A 21,737-nucleotide genomic window follows, 5' to 3' on the forward strand; every position below is an offset into this window, starting at 1 on the left:
CGCTGTCACGCTGTGAAAACAGAGAGGATGAGACGGAGTTTCTTCCCACAGGCCATCAGGACTGTTAACTCTTATACCACCAGGGACTAATTTACTGTGTTAATTTATTTTTTGTGCTGTCTTTTAAAAAAAAAATTCTATTCTGTTTTGTAGTTTTAGCACAATCCGCAGGCATTGCCACTTTCATTTCACTGCACATCTTGTATGTGTATGTGACAAATAAAGTAGACTTGACTGGACTAAAGTGATCGCACAACCGTTATATCTTCCCATCCCCATCCCTTTCCACTTTCTGCAGAGACCAGTCCCTCTGCAACTCCTTGGTTCACTCATTCCCTGCCACCAAATCACCCCCTCCCCAGGTACTTTCTCGTCCAATCACAAGAGATTAGTTTAGTTTATTGTCACAATACCCAGGCACAGTGAAAAATGATTTTTGTTACATGCTAGCCCGTCAGCGGAGAGACTGCACATGATTACAATCAAGCCGCCCACAGTGTACAGATACAGGATAAAGGAGATAGCTTTTAGTGCAAGATAAAGTCCAGAACAGTCTGATTAAAGATAGTCTATGGGTCTCCAATGAGGTAGATGTTAAGTAAGGACAGCTGCCTAGTTCGCGATAGGATGGTTCAGCTGCCTGATAACAGCTGAGAAGAAACTGTCTCTGAAACTGTAGGTATGCGTTTTAGCACTTCTGTACCTTTTGCATGATGGGAGAGGGGAGACGAGGGAGTGTCCCGGGTTAGAATCATCCTTGATTATGCTGGCGTCATTGCCGAGGTAGCATGAAGTGTAGGAAAAAAAAATTGCAGATGCTGGTATAAATCGAAGGTAGACAGAAAATGCTGCAGTAACTCAGCAGGTCAGACAGCATCTCTGGAGAGAAGGAATGGGTGACGTTTCGGGTCGAGACCCTTCTTCAGACTGAAGCGTAGCATGAAGTGTAGATGGAGTCAACGAAAGGGAGATTGGTTTGGGTGATGGTACGGGCTGGATTCACAGTTCTCTGCAATTTCTTGCGGTCTTGAACGGAGCTAATCCCAAACCATGCTGTGATGCATCCTGATAAGATGCTTCCTATGGCATATCTGTAGAAGCTGAGAGTTTATGGGGATTTGTCGAACCTTCTAAGTAAGTAGAGGCTTTTTTGTAAGTAGTGTGCTTTTTTGGCCATTGCTTCGATATGGCTAGTCCAGGTGAAGTTGCTAGCTCCAATGAACTTGAAGCTGTCAACCATCTCTCATTCGACGCCATCAATGTGTGTATCTACTTCACTTCCTGAAGTTGATCACAATCTCCTTTGTCTTGCTCACATTGAGCACAAGATTAGGTTAATTCCCCGAATGGCGGGACTGTCGTATGTTGAAAGACTGGAGCGACTGGGCTTGTATACACTGGAATTAAGAAGGATGAGAGGGGATCTTATTGAAACATATAAGATTATTAAGGGATTGGACATGTTTGAGACAGGAAACGTGTTCCCAATGTTGGGGGAGTCCAGAACCAGGGGCAACAGTTTACGAATAAGGGGTAGGCCATTTAGAAAGGAGATAAAGAAAAACTTTTTCACTCGGAGAGTTGTAAATCTGTGGAATCCTCTGCCTCAGAAGGCAGTGGAGGCCGATTCTCTGGATGCTTTCCATGGGGAGAGGGCAGGAACGGGGTACCGATTGAGAATGATCAGCCATGATCACATTGAATGGCGGTGCTGGCTCGAAGGGCTGAATGGCCTACTCCTGCACCTATTGTCTATTGTATTCTTGGCACCAGTTTACAAGGTTCTCGATCTCCCTCCTGTACTCCGTTGCATCATTATTTGATATCCAGCCCATTACGGTAATGTTGTCTGCGAATTTGTAAATTAAGTTGGATTTGTATCTGGTTGCACAGTCGTGAATGTATAAGGAGTAAAGAAAGGGGCGGAGAACACATCCTTGCTGAGCATCTGTGTGGAGGATTTTTCACCTATCCTCACTGATTGTTTCTCCGAAACCCAAATATCGAGTTGCAGAGGTGAGTGCTGACTTCCAAGTTCTATGAGTTTAGAAATAGGCTTGGATAAGATAATGGCATTGAAAGTAGAGCTGTAGTCTTCGAGTAGAGATGTGACACAAAATGCTGGAGTAACTCTCCGGCGAGATGGAATGGGTGACGTTTCGGGCCGAGACCCTTCTTTTAAAATGCTGGAGTAACTCAGCGGGTCAGGCAGCATCTCCGGAGAGAAGGAATGGGTGACGTTTTGGGTCGAGACCCTTCTTCAGACTTCAAGTAGAAGTGTGACATAGGTGTCCCTCTCATACAGGTGTTCCGGAGTACATCCAGAGTACAGGTGTTCCAGGGAGATGGCATCAGCCGTGGACCTGTTGTGGTGGTAGGCGAATTGCAGTGGTCAAGGTTGCATGACAGGCTGGATTCTCGATCTCCTTTCCTGTACCCCGTCTCGGCATTATTTGATATCTGGCACCATCAAAGCACTTCATGATGGTGGATGTCAAGGTCACCGGATGGTAGTCAATAAAACATGTTGACTGCTTTCAGAATAGCCAAGGTGAATACCTTGAGCAGGTAGTAGATGCAACATCTGTCCCTCTACCTCCTACCTCACATCCAGCCAGGAACCATAGCAGTCCTTCCAGGTGAGACAGAGGTTTATGTGCATCTCCTCATCTACTGCATTCGGTGCTTCTGTTGGGCCTCCTTTACATCGTCGAGGCCTAGCGTAGGCGACCATTTCACCAAACACCTGCACTTCGTCCACCAAGTCCTACTGCATCTCCCGGTTGCTAACCATTTTAACTTCCCTTCCCATTCCCATACAGATCTTTATGTCCTGGGCCTCCTCCAACCATCTAACAAACAAACCCCCTCCCCCCCTCACCTATACACACCTTTCACTTGCAGACTTAGTTGCATCCCCACCTCTCTTCCAGCTTTCTCCTCTATTACAGAGGAGAATCTGAAGATAGGTCCCGACCCTAGACATCACCTATCCATGTTCTCCAGAGAGTGTAAGAAAATAACTGCAGATGCTGGTACAAGTCGAAGGTATTTATTTCACAAAATGCTGGAGTAACTCAGCAGGTCAGGCAGCATCTTAGGAGAGAAGGAATGGGTGACGTTTCGGGTCGAGACCCTTCTTCAGACATGTTCTCCAGAGATGCTGCCTGACCCACTAATAATCGCAAAGAGCTCAAATGCTTATTTATACCTTTATTTTGTTTTTAAATGGTCACCACATTCATGGTCCCTGCTTGAGGTCAAATATAACTCTCAGTGATTAAACCATCAAGAAATTTGAGGGGAAAGCAGGACCACTACACAGAATTTAGATGATCAGCCAAGGTCATAGTGAATGGAAGACCAGGCCTGGTCCTAATCCTAACTTCTCTGTTGTTATGTAACCCACTTCTACCTCTTGCAATAGAGCCACAAGTAGGTCACTTTATTGATCACACACTTCAACCTCCATTGGGTGAATGTTCTTATTCCAAACAACTTTGCTAACTCCCTTAACTTCCTCCAAATCAAAGATGTGACTTTAAGAACCTACAAAGGGCCTGTGCTAGGTTCTCTTATTTTGCACCCGCAAAACATTCCTTGTTTCAATCCATTTCAGGGGCTACCGCTTTACCACTTTTTCTACGACTGAGGGATCTTGACAGAATGCATGTAGAAAGGTTTATAGAAAATACATGCAGGAGTAGGCCATTCGGCCCTTCGAGCCTGCACCGCCATTCAATATGATCATGGCTGATCATCAAACTCAGTATCCTGTACCTGCCTTCTCTCCATACCCCCTGATCCCTTTAGCCACAAGGGCCACATCTAACTCCCTCTTAAATATAGCCAATGAACTGGCCTCAACTACCTTATGTGGCAGAGAATTCCACAGATTCACCACTCCCTGTGTGAAAAAAACCCTTCTCATCTCGGTCCTAAAAGACTTCCCCCTTATCCTTAAACTGTGACCCCTTGTTCCGGACTTCCCCAACATCGGGAACAATCTTCCTGCATCTAGCCTGTCCAACCCCTTAAGAATTTTGTAAGTTTCTACAAGATCCCCCCTCAATCTTCTAAATTCCAGTGAGTACAAGCCGAGTCTATCCAGTCTTTCTTCATATGAAAGTCCTGCCATCCCAGGAATCAGTCTGGTGAACCTTCTCTGTACTCCCTCTATGGCAAGAATGTCTTTCCTCAGATTAGGAGACCAAAACAGTACGCAATACTCCAAGTGTGGTCTCACCAATGCCCTGTTCAACTGCAGCAGAATCTCCCTGCTCCTATACTCAAATCCCCTCGCTATGAATGCCAACATACCATTCGCTTTCTTCACTGCCTGATTGAGAGAGAACTAATCTTGCCTTAGAATAAGGACTTGCCCATGTAATTCAGGGCTGCGAGCCATTGGTACTATTTTCCTCTAAGGCTGGTAGATGCAGAAGCTTCAAAGCCGATTTTTGAAAAGCAAGAACACAAAAGGTTTCCACAAGCAGATAGGTTGGGTTTGTAGTCAGCCATTGTTTTATACAAGGCAGAGTACGCACAAGAGATTTAATGGTCTACTTTTGCTCCTTGTTCACATCTTTGAGTGGAATTCGTAGTGGTAGTTTTGCATGTCAAAGTAACAATCAAGGAGAAGGTTTCAAGTGTTACCAAAACAAATCATCACACCCCTGAGCACAAGCCACCGATTCTGACCTGTTAAGCTCACATTTAAATATTTTGCTATTGTCTCCATGATAGTGCATTACACATTTTGTGAAGAATAATACACTTTCAGGGCAATATTTGGATACTAGATTTCATGTTGATCCTATTGTTAACGGCATTTAGTTCACAAAATGCTGGAGTAACTCAGCAGGTCAGGCAGCATCTCAGGAGAAAAGGAATGGGTGACGTTTCGGGTCGAGATCCTTCTTCAGACTAAAGAAGGGTCTCGACCCGAAACGTCACCCATTCCTTCTCTCCTGAGATGCTGCCTGACCTGCTGAGTTACTCCAACATTTTGTGAAATAAATACCTTCGATTTGTACCAGCATCTGCAGTTATTTTCTTACACCACCTATTGTTAATGGCTGTTTGCATTCTTGAAGCTGCAAGATTTATAAAACAGTTAATAGTCACCCAACTTTCACCTTTTACACTGCAATCAATTACATTCGGTACTGATGTTTATAGCTTATCGTGACTTCTCACAATTGCAATCAATAGATACTGGTATTTTTCAGCCATCTTGAAGAATGCACCAAATAAATTATGATGAACCCCAATAGCAAGCCGAGCATTGCAACCTCAATAAAGATGTCAGAGGAAGCGTAAAGTGTATTAAAAATGGAGACGGCTGGGGCTTTCATAATGGACTAAATGTAAACAGAGACCACATATCCTAAAGAGTCAATGGTGCAGTAGCAAAAATGTAAAAAAGGAAAAATCTAATATTTGTAAATCGTGAAATACCTGCAAATTTTAAAACTGTGTAAACAGAATGGTAGAAATGGAATAGAAATCTCTTAAAGAAACTTACATGGCTTTAGGATTATACCAAGGCAGCTGATAAGACATATGCTATTAACAACTTTCTGTCTGTTTCTCACATGGCAAGTAAATAAATGAGCTGTATAGCGAATATTTGTAGGCACAGTTGTGCATTAATAAATGTTACTTGGTTGAGAGTGTAATACTTATGTGGAATAGTTCTTGTCTTGTTAATTCCTTTGGGGAGATTAATCAGAATAGACTTGCAATGATTATAAACTCCCAAGTAAAGAATCTGGAATGTTAATAATTCATGTTTGTTTATGAACATTAAGTTAAGGAAACTTGCATGGAATAGACATCTCAAGGAAACTTACATGGAAACGTACGTGGTGTGCAACGGGCCAAATGGCTTCCTTGTGCTAGAACAATTCTAAATCATTTAGTAATGGCAGGAATTAATTGGAGCAGAAGCCCAGATAGACCTTCAGCACTTGCACAATCTATATACTAAAACTCTCATTTGTTATCTTGTTTGTGACTGAACCTCAGCCAAAACGGTACACGATAGCGCGACAATTTTAGGCCCACCTTACTCACCATTGTTACTTTAGTGATAATGCAAGTAGTTTTATTGAAATGGGTCTTATATTTTTTTAAGTTATTCACATTTTAAAGTTTAAAAGGAGGGGAGGGGGAGGGGAGGAGGGAGAGGGAGGGGGAATGAGGGAGAAGGGAGAGGGTAGGGGGGGGTTGAGGAGAGAGGGTAGGGGGGGGGAGGACAGGGTGCTGCACCAATGCAGGAGAGGTTTGGGCCCAACAGGTCCACTTTGTCTAGTACCCTATAAAATTCTGCAACTTCAAATTACTCTAAACATTTGCAAAGTCACAGAAACAGTTTGATAACAATTTTAAAAATCAGGCGAGGAAGGGATTGGTTGTGAAAGAAATTCCTTTTGCTGGTCACGCACTCAACATTTCATGTGATGATATTTCATGTTGATTCAGGAGCCAACTTACTCGCGCAGCCTTGGGTCATTTTTGCCTCATTTTTGCACATGTTTGATCAAAATTCTGCACACATCTCAAATGCCATTTTAGAGTTTTAAGAGCAATGCCAAATTAGGAGCGAAATAAATTAGGATCCAAGAATTAAAACTTTTATTAGCTACCTGCTCTCTCCCTCTCTCTTCATCCTTCACTGCCCAATTCCCACTAACCCATGCAAATTTTGCGACCAATCCATGCATCTTCGGGATGTGGGGAAAAAAAACAATGTGCAAACTTCACAAAAGCAACAGTAAAGATCAGGAATGCACTCAAGTTGCTGGAACCGTGATACATGGTGCCATAAACTGGAGAAGATTCCATTTCAACATATGGCCAGAATGTACAGAACCAAACCATTCTAAGTTGAGCACAGCAAAATAAGATAAATGTTTTTGGAAATGCAGAAGAGATGTTGATATTGTTCGGCAATACTATGTTGATGTGCTGACATCACCAGCACGTGCATTTGCAGCAGAAACTATAGATTTTAAAGATTAAGGCTATTTGCCTTACAAAATTATTCATACAGTAAATGTATTTATTGATCATTCATGACAGTTGCTGGTGTTTTCTTATCATCTAGCCTGCTTGAGATCAATGTCAGGTCTGTGTCATGTTTACGGCAACTCATGTTTCATAAAAGCATACTTGAAAGGAAGTTGGCCAATAGTGCAGCTTCAATTATTGTGGAAAAGTTAAAGTGAATTGCCAATGCCTACTGACCATTGAGGAAAAATTGTAGCAATTTTTACAAAAAAGTTATTTTGTTTTGGAAAGTGAGAGTGGCTCATAAAAACAAATGAATCCATGCACCATCCAGATACAGAAGTACAATGTTAATCCTCACTATCTCAAGATCCCCAAAACTTCCAAGATAACGGCAATGCAGGCATTCCCAAGTTGAACGGGGTACTAATTGTGATCAGCCATGATCACATTGAATGGCGGTGCTGGCTCGAAGGGCCGAATGGCCTACTCCTGCACCTATTGTCTATTGAAGTTCCTTCCATGAAGCCTATCCATTCACCAATCTCTCCCCGAATCCCATGGGATCTAACCTTCCGGAGCAGCCTACCTTGCGGAACCTTGTCAAATGCCTTACGAAATTCCAATTATAGAAACATAGAAAATAGGTGCAGGAGTAGGCCATTCGGCCCTTCGAGCCTGCACCACCATTCAATATGATCATGGCTGATCATTCAACTCAGTATCCCGTACCTGCCTTCTCTCCATACCCCCTGATCCCTTTAGTCACAAGGGCCACACCTAACTCCCTCTTAAATATAGCCAATGAACTGGCCTTAACTACCTTCTGTGGCAGAGAATTCCACAGATTCACCACTCTGTGTGAAAAAAAACGTTCTCATCTTGGTCCTAAAAGACTTCCCCCTTACCCTTAAACTGTGACCCCTTGTTCTGGACTTCCCCAACATCGGGAACAATCTTCCTGTATCTAGCCTGTCCAACCCCTTAAGAATTTTGTAAGTTTCTATGATCCCCCCTCAATCTTCTAAATTCCAGCGAGTACAAGCCGAGTCTATCCAGTCTTTCTTCATGTGAAAGTCCTGCCATCCCAGGAATCAATCTGGTGAACCTTCTCTGTACTCCCTCTATGGCAAGAATGTCTTTCCTCAGATTAGGAGACCAAAACTGTACACAATACTCCAGGTGTGGTCTCACCAATGCCCTGCACAACTGCAGCAGAACCTCCCTGCTCCTTTACTCAAATCCCCTCGCTATGAATGCCAACATACCATTCGCTTTCTTCACTGCCTGCTGCACATGCATGCCTACTTTCAATGACTGGTGTACCATGACACCCAGGTCTCGTTGCATCTCCCCTTCTCCTAAACGGCCACCATTCAGGTCTATAAAAAAAAAATTTTTTTTTTAAATAATTAAAAAAAAAAAAAAATTGTCCCTAGTGGGTGTAGGATAGTGTTAATGTACGGGGATCACTGGGCGGCACAGACTTGGAGGGCCGAAAAGGCCTGTTTCCGGCTGTATATATATGATATGATATGATATACAATATCTACAGCTCTGCCTTCATCGACCTTTTTGGCTACGTCTTCAAAAAGTTCAATCAGATGTGTGAGACACAACCTCCCATTTACAAAACTATGTTGACTATCCCGAATCAGCCCTTGTTCATCTAAATGCATGTCTAGCCTATCCGTCAGAATACTCTCTAATTACTTTCCAACTGCAGCAGTTAAGATCATTGGCCTGTAGTTCCCTGCTGCCCTTCCTGAATAGAGGCACAACATTTGCTTCCCTCTAATCTTCCGGCACCTTGTCTGTATTTAACGGAGACTCATAATTCTGGGTGAGGGCTCCTGCAATTTTCTCTCCAGATTCCCACAGTGTCCTGGGATATATTTGATCAGGCCCAGGAGATTTGTCCATCTTCATACACATCAGGACGTTCAGCACATCTGAGACAGTAATACTGACTGCTCTCAGGACATTTCCAGTGACGACCTCAACATCCCCCATCCTGTCTATCTCCACAGTACAAACAGAGGAGAAATACTTGTTAAGGACCTTGCCCATCTCCTGTGGCTCCACACAGAGTTGACTGCTTTGATTCCTGAGGGGTCCCACTTTTGCTCTGGTTACCCTTCTTGCTTATAAAAGCAAATTCAGGTATAAAAACAAATTTGCTTATAAAACCAAAAACCGCGAGTTCGGGGACACTGCGCGGAAACAATAGGCCCATCGGCCCACCGAGTCTGCCCCGCACTGACCACCCCGCACATCAACCATTATCCCACACACACACTATGAACAATTCACACTTATACCAAACGGTACGTCTTTGGAGTGTGGGAGGAAACCAAAGATATTAAGGATAGCTGAGTCAGGGGGTATGAGGAGAAGGCAGGAACGGGGTACTGATTGAGAATGATCAGCCATGATCACATTGATTGGCGGTGCTGGCTCGAAGGGCCGAATGGCCTACTCCTGCACCTATTGTCTATTGAAGTTCCTTCCATGAAGCCTATCCATTCACCAATCTCTCCCCGAATCCCATGGGATCTAACCTTCCGGAGCAGCCTACCTTGCGGAACCTTGTCAAATGCCTTACGAAATTCCAATTATAGAAACATAGAAAATAGGTGCAGGAGTAGGCCATTCGGCCCTTCGAGCCTGCACCACCATTCAATATGATCATGGCTGATCATTCAACTCAGTATCCCGTACCTGCCTTCTCTCCATACCCCCTGATCCCTTTAGTCACAAGGGCCACACCCAACTCCCTCTTAAATATAGCCAATGAACTGGCCTTAACTACCTTCTGTGGCAGAGAATTCCACAGATTCACCACTCTGTGTGAAAAAAAACATTCTCATCTTGGTCCTAAAAGACTTCCCCCTTACCCTTAAACTGTGACCCCTTGTTCTGGACTTCCCCAACATCGGGAACAATCTTCCTGTATCTAGCCTGTCCAACCCCTTAAGAATTTTGTAAGTTTCTATGATCCCCCCTCAATCTTCTAAATTCCAGCGAGTACAAGCCGAGTCTATCCAGTCTTTCTTCATGTGAAAGTCCTGCCATCCCAGGAATCAATCTGGTGAACCTTCTCTGTACTCCCTCTATGGCAAGAATGTCTTTCCTCAGATTAGGAGACCAAAACTGTACACAATACTCCAGGTGTGGTCTCACCAATGCCCTGCACAACTGCAGCAGAACCTCCCTGCTCCTTTACTCAAATCCCCTCGCTATGAATGCCAACATACCATTCGCTTTCTTCACTGCCTGCTGCACATGCATGCCTACTTTCAATGACTGGTGTACCATGACACCCAGGTCTCGTTGCATCTCCCCTTCTCCTAAACGGCCACCATTCAGGTCTATAAAAAAAAAAAAAAAATTTAAAAATAATTTAAAAAAAAAAAAAATTGTCCCTAGTGGGTGTAGGATAGTGTTAATGTACGGGGATCACTGGGCGGCACGGACTTGGAGGGCCGAAAAGGCCTGTTTCCGGCTGTATATATATGATATGATATGATATACAATATCTACAGCTCTGCCTTCATCGACCTTTTTGGCTACGTCTTCAAAAAGTTCAATCAGATGTGTGAGACACAACCTCCCATTTACAAAACTATGTTGACTATCCCGAATCAGCCCTTTTTCATCTAAATGCATGTCTAGCCTATCCGTCAGAATACTCTCTAATTACTTTCCAACTGCAGCAGTTAAGATCATTGGCCTGTAGTTCCCTGCTGCCCTTCCTGAATAGAGGCACAACATTTGCTTCCCTCTAATCTTCCGGCACCTTGTCTGTATTTAACGGAGACTCATAATTCTGGGTGAGGGCTCCTGCAATTTTCTCTCCAGATTCCCACAGTGTCCTGGGATATATTTGATCAGGCCCAGGAGATTTGTCCATCTTCATACACATCAGGACGTTCAGCACATCTGAGACAGTAATACTGACTGCTCTCAGGACATTTCCAGTGACGACCTCAACATCCCCCATCCTGTCTATCTCCACAGTACAAACAGAGGAGAAATACTTGTTAAGGACCTTGCCCATCTCCTGTGGCTCCACACAGAGTTGACTGCTTTGATTCCTGAGGGGTCCCACTTTTGCTGGGAGGAAACCGAAGATATTAAGGATAGCTGAGTCAGGGGGTATGAGGAGAAGGCAGGAACGGGGTACTGATTGAGAATGATCAGCCATGATCACATTGATTGGCGGTGCGTACAGGCTCGAAGGGCCGAATGGCCTAGTCCTGCACCTATTGTCTATTGTCTAAAATCTCAGGATTATCCTTCATACTATCTGCCAGTGCTATCTCCTGTCCCATTTTTGCCCTTCTGGTTTCTTATTTTAGCTGACTTCTTAGTTCCTGTAGGAAAATAACTGCAGATGCTGGTATAAATCGAAGGTATCACAAAATGCTGGAGTAACTCAGCGGGTCAGGCAGCATCTCAGGAGAGAAGGAATGGGTGACGTTTCGGGTCGAGACCCTTCTTCAGTCTGACCTTAGTTCCTGTAACTCCTCCAGGGATGCACTTGATCCCAACCTGTCCCATGCCACCTTTTTACTCTTGGTCAAAGCTAAGAGTATGTCACTAAAATCATTTGTTGAACCTATAGTCAGTAGTAAGTTAATTGATTTCCACTTGAACAAAAGCTATTGTCTTTGCCCCAGATATGAAGGTGAAACTGTCATCCAGATTTCAGCCTTGATAACATACTAATTAATTCAGATTTCAAATGCATGTGTGAACTTAGATGAGGGTATCAAGACCAACCAAGATATGGTGCAGAGTTGTAACTTGTTAACACTTACTATTTGAATGACAATTGGGGAAGACATTGGAAGGCAACAATTGCCGATGAAACTAATTTTCAGAAAATGTTAAAGTCAAGAGTAGAAGAAAAAATGTTCAATAAACCCTTATCGGTAGCAAACGTCCTGGGTGACTGGAAATGTGGATCAAAAATAGAGGAAATATTGTACATTTTTACTTTAATAAATGTACTTTAAAAACAAGTACAGCAACTAATTATTGGTACACTGGTTTTGTTGTTGATACCTACAATGCAATAATGAACTAAAAAAAACTGGGAGTTATTTTGTGTCTGACACTAGGATTACACTAACATCATTTTATTACAATTGATGTGTATTTTCAATCTGTTCAAACAGGTAGAGGGACAAAAATTAAATTTCTAGATAATTTTTCACCATATACACAGAAACAAATTAATGGAAAAATATTTTCATTTCATTTCATTTGCCTGCAATTTAATTTAATTTAATTTGACAGCAGGTAGGTAGAAACGAAAAATAATACTTTTTGAAGCTTGAATGAAAACAATACTAATTGTGATGTACCAAAACGTAACCAGGAAATCTATTTTGTTTTAAAACTTTTCTCCAACTTTTAACCCTGGAGAGATCATTTTAACAATTTTCTCCATTGTTTTCTTAAAGACTGACATCATTTCTCTTTAATACGGGCAAGGTTGTGCATTATCAGCAGTGTATACCTGTCTGATAAAGCAGTAGAGCCAGTCATCCAACACCATGGCTTGCATCTGACAGCAATGTCTGTTGGTGCTCACAGGGGGGGGGGGGGGGGAACCCCCCCAAAAAAAACCCCACTATTGGAGAAAAGACTGAATTGCATTTACATTTGCAGCATCCACTACCTCTAAAAATCAGCTACAGTAACTTACAAGTTTTCTTGAGTTTATCGTTTATCACAATTGCAAATGGATACTGCTCTGCGAAAGTACTACTCGTTTTATTTTATTCTGGCTTGGTTCTGCTGCTTAAAAGCAGAAAATAAGTTTCAATTTTCTTCAATTGTGGAAGATAAGTGTCTACGTGGCAGACACATTGAAATAAAAAGTAAGGGTAAAAGCAATTATAAAATATTAATAGGAAAATAAGCTTTCTTTTGTATCGCACCTCACACAACCCAAGGACATTCTAAGTGTACATCAGCCAAAGTGCATGCATCCAAAGTGTTATTAGGAAGCACAATTCAGAATGTAAAAGACAAATGGTGCCAACTAACTTTCATAAACAGCAGTGACCAGATAATATGTTTTGATCATTGTGGTTGGTTGAGAGGAAAGAAAATAGTCAAGGCACCAGAAGGGCCGAATGTGTAGGAGCCATTTTGCGTTTATTAGTTATTTTTGCATATTATTATTATTACCTTGTATCCTGCTGTAGTTTGGATACTATAGAGTTAATGCGATGCTTACGTAGGGGCTGGGCGGAGCTAGAGTGAGGGCAGTTGGGGACGTGCGGCAAGTGCGTGTGAGCCAAGGAGGTGCAGACAGAGGTTCAGCCAAATGTTCCGCCAAAAGATTCATTAGCCAAGATGTAATCGGCTGTAACTCTTATTGACAAGAAGATTCATACAGATTCCGCCAAAGTTATATCTGGCAGTTCGTATCGATCACATAGACTATGGTAAGATATGGAATTTTACCTAGCAAATCAATAGCTAGTCGATGACAAGAGATATGCCAATATGTTTATTGCACCTTCAAAATAAAGACAACTAACTAATCAAATGTCGAGGAGGGTCTCTGTTATTGATAGCTCGAGTTATAAGCTTATCGCTCACCCGGTCTATGCAAGTGGCAGCTTGGGAGCTAATTGATAGACGAGAAGCTGGCCGCTACACTATGCTTCAAATTAGTGCAATGGATTCTTTTTATATCCATTTGTAAAATGGACAAAAAAAGTTTGTTTAACTTCCAGATCTATAATATAGCGGCCCATTGGTTTGCATTCAATGTTTTGGAATGAAACACAACCCCTCAATCAGTCCAATTGTAATGACCTCTTCCTTTTTTTCTTTACTTGAGAATTACATAAATTATAAGCTCTAAATTATCAATTGTAATTGATCGGGGGATAAAAACACTTCCATTGTGGGAAACATCTATGAACACCAATCACAGATGTTCTTGGGAAACATTTACGATTTTAGTTCACATTGGATAAGGTGCTTTATACAACCAATACACTTCTGTAGCTTTATTGAAAAACCTAAATTATCGATCTTTTGATAAAGATCTACTGTAATTATCACTTAAATTGTCTACCACATTTCGTTAAAATAAGGTAGGAGCTAGCCATTTCCTTTTTAAAAGAATTTCCATTCAATATTTTAAATAAACAAAGCTAACCTGCTCAATCTGGTGACATGATTTTGTGCTGCATCTAAAGCTATTTTTCATCTAACATAAACAAAATACACATTTTATGGAAACAATTCATTTATAAATTGGGTTACTTTGTAGTTGATGGACTTGATATTTGCTAACAGTTACGTATATTTCATTTGGAATCAAGAACACAAGAGATATATTACTTATTTCACAAGGACAACAAATTCAGCCCAATAAATATTTCATAGTCTAAACACCTACATGCTTAGAATAATTACGTTTAATGCATAACTTTCAATAAGTTTGTTAAGAGAGGAGCTTCTGCCGATAAATGTATACATCTTAAAACCTATTGACCCATAGGTTGTAGAGAAAAAGACATCATTAGCATTTACAACTCATCTTAGGACTGAACAATGCATAGACAGATAAACTCCTCCCACCTGTCAAATTGAGGGGTTGCTGGTCAACCTCTGCCATCATTTCTGCGGAAATGGCATGAGATCTTATTCGTAGGCTTCCATCAGCAGTTTCATTTTCCTCCAGCATTTCACCAGAATTCATTCTATTCTTCCCTGCCATAAAAAGAACCAAATCAAATAATTTATTTCTGTTCAGAGTTAGACATAGAATAAATGTAAACATTGTTCATCTTATTCTCATGAACTCCATGTGTTGCATTTTTTTTTTTGTTTGGTCAGCAATCCTAGATATAGTCTTTGGCTCTTCACCATTTGTTTTTTAAAAGAGGAAAATTATAATATTTTAGAAATTAAGACTTTCAGAAAGATAAAAGAGATAACTGAAGACCAATGTTTGGCATCTTCCATCCTTCTGAGCAAATGTCACTTCAACCTCATGAATGAAATTATATGATAGAACTGATAGAGCACCACTTGGAAAGAAAGAAAAGGCAAATAATAACCATGTCCCATAAATCAAAAATTGTATTTCACTTCATTCAATGTGCCAAAAATATAAAATATTTCAGTCTGAAGGGTCTCGACCCAAAACGTCACCCATTCCCTCTCTCCTAGATGCTGCCTGACCTGGAGTTACTCCAGCATTTTGTGATATCTTGGAAAAATATAAAATACTTCACTTCAAACCAAATACCTTGCATAATATGCATTAAATAATGTCAATTTCTCAAATACCTGCCCAGCAAGTGCTCATTAACGTTTCAAACATCTTTTATTATTATATTTCAACTGATTATTTCGGTTTCTTCCAAACATCAATATTCCAATGCGAAATGTTACCATAAGCATGTTCAATATTCTTCATACGTTTCGTCTGATCTCAAGAAGTTGCCCAATTAGTAGCGGCTAACTCTGTTTGATGTTCAATAATCCAGTTGACTGGTTTTAAAACAATCACTTACTGGAGTTTAATATTTTTACAGTACAGTGCGTTCACTCTACATTGTAAACTGTCTTTTTAGATCAGCCCGATTCATACATCCGACACATTTATGAAAAATACCATCTGCCAAACAGCGACTCGGATAATAATTGTTCTGACCATTGCTGTGTTTCGAGGTCTGCCAATTTCATTACGCCTTTTTTTCCCCTCCAGGTTATCAGCACCTTCAAAATAATGGCACTGCCATCAGATAAACGTGCTTTTCGCTGAACAATCTGATTTTTTTTAACCCCCCCACTCCCCCCCCCCCTCCTGTTTCGAGACAAAACTAAATAAATTTAACTTTAATCTACATATATAAAAGTGCTTCCTTTCCTCCACAGCGTGTTACTGCAAACTGCGGGGAAAAAGAAAAGCAGATATAAATAAACGTGATGGTTAACATGTTCCAACAAATGTCTGGACCTGGGAACTCGGTGATCTGAAAGACAAGCAAACATCTTTCATGGAAACGCATAAATTGTTATTGAACGAGGCATCTTTTCAGATGCGTGCGTACGCCAAAGCTGGGAATGGAAAACTGCATCGATGGAGAGAGAGAGGGGGGAGGAGGAGGAGGAAGAAAAAAAAAAAAGCCATCGCCACTTTAAAGAAAAGAGAGCGGTCCAGCGTGTTGAGTGAAAAAGGCAATAACTGCAGATAGGCTGGGTAATTAAATTAAATACCTCCAAACAAGTACAAAGTCCAGTTAACGCGCGGCAGCGGACTGGACTGCCTTCCCTCTGGGTTCCCACGGCGCAGCTAAACAGTTAGCAGTCACATTGTGTGTCCTTTCGCTTGCGACGGGGGGGAAGAAATAAAACACTTTATAATCCGTCCCGATTGACTTTTCTTGCAATGGCATGAATGTATTTAAACATTGAGGAAATATTTCCAGAAGAAAACATTTGCAGAACAGGGAATATTGATCAAAATGGCGGAGCGAAGAATATTTACAGCACAAATGTTGAATGAATGCTCTAATCTATTATTATATATATACATTACAACACCGGTATAAAAAAACAAAAAAAAAACAATTAAAAAAACTGGCGGCGGAATTTCCAAAATATTGGAACTTTGGCGGGTTGCTATTTTGCAAAGTGACATCCATCCCCCAGATATTCCGCGCAGTTATCCTGCAGAAACGTGCGACTTTTTCGAGTTTACATGCAAGTGCATCGGAAATGCAATGTGTAGTATTGTGCAGGAATGTTGGTTTTACAAAGGGCTTGGGCGCAACAACAAGAAAAAATGAATGAAACAACGGAATAAAAGCAACTACTCGAAAACTGCACGTTTTTCCACTGAAGGGTTTGTATTTTGTCCCCTGGAAATTGTGAAAATTGCCCCTTCCTCCCCCCCCTGAGGATAAATTGTTTAAGTAGTTTCGATTGAAAACCAGTCGACGGTAATTCCCGCATTGAACGTCGTTAAAACTAAAGAATATCTGTCAGACAGTGAATCTGGAAACGGAAAACTGTCAGAAAAGTGTGAAACAAACTCTGTTGGATTCTTTGAGTCAAAGGCTACAACCGCATATTGCTGTTTTTTTTTCTCTTTCGTTTCTAAAATGAAAGAAATGTATTTCACGCTGAATTTCCTTACCAGTAGAAAGCTGCAACACTAGGCCTTTTTTTTCAGCTGGGAGAGAGAAAGAGAGAGGGAGGGAGGCGGGCAAACTACAGGCGCAGGCGCGGAGAGTACGCATTTTACTCGGAGCAAGCAAAGCAACTCCACCTGACACTGAGCAGACGGCGTCGAGAAAGGGGCAGGGATGCGAGCATTCCACCTGTGCTGGAAGCAAGAGGAGACGAGGCAAAGAGTGAAGGCGTTGGGGATTCACCTGGGGCTCAGGGGGAAAGAAAGTCAGGTGGGAGGATTCACCTGAGACTGATTGATGGGTGGGGAAAGTGTGAGGATTCACCTGAGACTGATGGGTGGGGAAAGTGAGAATTCACCTGAGACTGATGGGTGGGGAAAGTGAGAATTCACCTGAGACTGATTAATGGGTGGGGAAAGTGAGAATTCACCTGAGACTGATGGGTGGGGAAAGTGAGGATTCGACTGAGGGGTGGGGAAAGTGAGGATTCACCTGAGACTGATGGGTGGGGAAAGTGAGAATTCGACTGAGGGGTGGGGAAAGTGAGGATTCACCTGAGACTGATTAATGGGTGGGGAAAGTGAGAATTCACTTGAGACCGAAGGGTGGGGAAAGTGAGAATTCACCTGAGACTGATGGGTGGGGAAAGTGAGAATTCACCTGAGACTGATGGGTGGGGAAAGTGAGGATTCACCTGAGACTGATGGGTGGGGAAAGTGAGAATTCGACTGAGGGGTGGGGAAAGTGAGGATTCACCTGAGACTGATGGGTGGGGAAAGTGTGAGGATTCACCTGAGACTGATGGGTGGGGAAAGTGAGGATTCACCTGAGACTGATTAATGGGTGGGGAAAGTGAGAATTCACTTGAGACCGAAGGGTGGGGAAAGTGAGGATTCACCTGAGACTGATTGGTGGGGAAAGTGAGGATTCGACTGAGGGGTGGGGAAAGTGAGGATTCACCTGAGACTGATGGGTGGGGAAAGTGAGGATTCACCTGAGACTAATGGGTGGGGAAAGTGAGAATTCACCTGAGACTGATGGGTGGGGAAAGTGAGGATTCACCTGAGACTGATGGGTGGGGAAAGTGTGGATTCACCTGAGACTGATGGGTGGGGAAAGTGAGGATTCGACTGAGGGGTGGGGAAAGTGAGGATTCACCTGAGACTGATGGGTGGGGAAAGTGTGAGGATTCACCTGAGACTGATGGGTGGGGAAAGTGTGAGGATTCACCTGAGACTGATGGGTGGGGGAAAGTGAGGATTCACCTGAGACTGATTAATGGGTGGGGAAAGTGAGAATTCACCTGAGACTGATGGGTGGGGAAAGTGAGAATTCACCTGAGACTGATGGGTGGGGAAAGTGAGGATTCGACTGAGGGGTGGGGAAAGTGAGGATTCACCTGAGACTGATGGGTGGGGAAAGTGAGGATTCACCTGAGACTGATGGGTGGGGAAAGTGAGAATTCACCTGAGACTGAGGGGTGGGGAAAGTGAGAATTCACCTGAGACTGATGGGTGGGGAAAGTGTGAGAATTCACCTGAGATTGATGGGTGGGGGAAGTGTGAGGATTCACCTGAGACTGATTGATGGGTGGGGAAAGTGAGGATTCACCCACCCATGACTACTTATAGGCAAGAGGGAAAGGACAGGACCGAAGATTTATCTGAACCGAGCAAAAGGAAGAGAAAAGAACCACAGGTGTTCAAATTTGTTTGGGACTGAAACAAAGGATTAAAAAGTGCTAAAATTTGATAATGTGCATGCGACCTGATAGAAAGACCAAACATTTGGAGATATATCTGTGACTGAGAAAAAGGAAAATAACGAGACCACAGATGTGGTGATTTGTTGGGATTGAGAAAAGAGATGGTGCAGGGAATATTTTCGCTCCTTTCTTTAGCTCACTCCCAGATGAATATTCACAACTTTGTTCTCTTCATTTTCCTTCACATCTCTGCTCTCTTATGTCCCCTTCAATCTTCACGTCCCTGCTCCCTTATGTCCCCTTCAATCTCAGGTCTATCAATGCATGTGTGCTCTCTCTCTTTCACTCCGTCTTCCTCAGTTCCAGGGATTCTCCAGATCTTCGGCAAAAAGAAAAGACATGGAGATTCTGTCTCTCCAATCATAGATGAAGGAGGGCAGAGATGTGGAGACTCGTCTAAAGGGTCACCAATGACCTTAAAATTAAAGTAGTGTAAATAGGTAAAGACAAGTCTCAATGTGCTACCATGAGAGGCTCTCCAACTGACTTCCAGAAACTCGGCATCATGAACTGTGAGAATGGAGAGTAGCTTTAGGGAAATACAGCCAGATTAAGTGAATGGGAAGGACATGCCAGCTGATAATGTAGATATTATTTTTTTAAAGCAGCAATAGGCTTTTTTAATTGTTAGAGTTTGAAAGGTGTTCCAACGGCTTGCATGTTTTAAATTAAACACTGAAAACTAGCACCAGGACAGTAAGTAATTAGGAAGGCAAGCCATATCTTGTCTTTTATTACAAGAGAGAATATTTCTGAATTCACTTATGTAGGACTCTGGTGAGATCACATCAGGATGTAATGTACAGGTCTTGTCTTCCAACCTAAGAGGGGATCTTATCGAAACGTATAAGATTATTAAGGGGTTGGACACGTTAGAGGCAGGAAACATGTTCCCAATGTTGGGGGAGTCCAGAACAAGGGGCCACAGTTTAAGAATAAGGGGGAGGCCATTTAGAACGGAGATGAGGATAAACTTTTTCAGTCAGAGAGTTGTGAATCTGTGGAATTCTCTGCCTCAGAAGGCAGTGGAGGCCAATTGGCTGAATGCATTCAAGAGAGAGCTAGATAGAGCTCTTAAGGATAGCGGAGTCAGGGGGTATGGGGAGAAGGGGAGAAGGCAGGAACGGGGTACTGATTGAGAATGATCAGCCATGATCACATTGAATGGCGGTGCTGGCTTGAAGGGCCGAATGGCCTACTCCTGCACCTATTGTCTATTGTCTAAGGAAGAATTTTCTTCAAACTGAGAAAGTATTGCAAAGGGTCACCAGATTGGTTTTTAGATTTGTAGATTTAATGAATGAGGACAGATTAAGCAGACTGCTTTTATTGTCTCCAGCATGTGGAAGAGTAAGAAGCGACTTCATCAAAATATACAACAGGCTTCGCAGAAGAAATGCAAGGATGATGCACTGGTTGGAGAATCCAAAACTACAAGTCGCAGTTCTCAGAATTAAAAAAATACGCAGAACAGGGAAAGAAAGATTATGGATACAAAGAACTTCGGATGCTGGTTTACAAAAAAAGACACAAAGTGTTAGAGTGACTCAGTGGGCCATAAGTCATCGCTGTGGACGGATAGGTGATGATTCACTCAAAACCCTTCGTCAGACTGATTGTAGAGGTGGAGGGGGGAGTAAGAAAGCTGGCAGAGAGGAGGCAGGCAGGGCAAAGTTACTGTGGCTGAGTTACTCCGGCATTTTGGGTCTTGCTTATAGGAAAGATTATATATTCAGAGGGAAGAGATGGACTTCCCTACCCTTATTTGTGAGGTGAGTTTCTGTGTGCATTTAAGAGAGAAAATAAAAAGAATTTTAAATGCTGTCTGGTTAGTTCAGCTAAGATTGGCAAAGTGGTGCAGCTGGTGGAGTTGCCTTCTCATTGCTCCAGTGATCCAGTTCAATGCTGACTTCCATAGCAGTCTTTGTGGAATCTACACATTCTTCCTATGACTATGAGGTTTTTTGTTTTCTGGGTGCTCCGTTTCCTCTTGCATCTCAAAGACATGTGGGTTTAAGATTATTGTCCCTCGTGTATAGCATAGCTAAGTAGCAGACTCTGGGGATTGTTGATGGAAACTTTGAGAGAATAAAACATGGGATTAATGTAAATAGATGCAGACTTGGGTGGGCTGAAGGGCCTGTTTCCATGTTGTATGACCCTCTGACTTCTGTGACCTCAGTGGCACAATGGTGAAAGATTAGTCACGGTCTCTCTGAATGGCAGAGTATACCTGCGGTGCCAGATGCCTTACTCCTGCTTCCATTTTATTTTTATTTTCTAGCTCCCAATTTACAATCTCAAGTCTCTTTGTCCCACTGAATCAGCAATCTATATTCCTTCATCCCACTGAATCAGCAGCCGTCCAGTTAATTTACAAAACGTTCAACTGCACTAATTTTAACAAGCTAAATCACAGTTTATTCAGCGAACCAATGTTTCTTGGTAAGATTGGTCCCTAAAATGTGATAAATGATTAGTTTATTTAATCATGTTGCATGAATCCCCAATCTTGTCTTGAAAAGATTATGTAACGAGTTACTGCATTAATTCCCTTTATTATGAGATCTGACTCGTACAATGTTTTTGTCCGAGATTTTATGTTGAAGAGATTGAAAAGAAAACTGATAAAGGCATTAAAAAAACAGGGTTGAAGATAAATTATTTCGTTTCCACTCTAGTGAAGGAAGAAAAGGACAAGAGTACAAAATTAGGAAGACTAAAAATTGGAATATAATTTTCACTAGCCGATAATGTATACATACATTCATACAAAGCAT

General features: G+C 42.1%; 1 protein-coding gene across 1 annotated transcript in view; it reads right to left on the reverse strand.

The window, feature by feature from the left end:
• LOC144593227 (uncharacterized) overlaps positions 1 to 17,247 on the reverse strand; it is a 34,133-nt gene extending 16,886 nt beyond the window's left edge. The window contains exons 1-2 of the mRNA XM_078398732.1: positions 17,198 to 17,247; positions 14,629 to 14,760 (exon numbers count right to left, since the gene is read on the reverse strand). Of these exons, the coding sequence (XP_078254858.1) occupies positions 14,629 to 14,749 (121 nt within the window). The 5' untranslated portion in view covers positions 14,750 to 14,760; positions 17,198 to 17,247. The remainder of the gene's footprint in view (positions 1 to 14,628; positions 14,761 to 17,197) is intronic.
• Between the last annotated feature and the right edge of the window lie 4,490 nt (positions 17,248 to 21,737).

This window comes from Rhinoraja longicauda, chromosome 4 (assembly GCF_053455715.1).
Source record: "Rhinoraja longicauda isolate Sanriku21f chromosome 4, sRhiLon1.1, whole genome shotgun sequence".
In the NCBI taxonomy this organism is placed as follows: domain Eukaryota; kingdom Metazoa; phylum Chordata; class Chondrichthyes; order Rajiformes; family Arhynchobatidae; genus Rhinoraja; species Rhinoraja longicauda.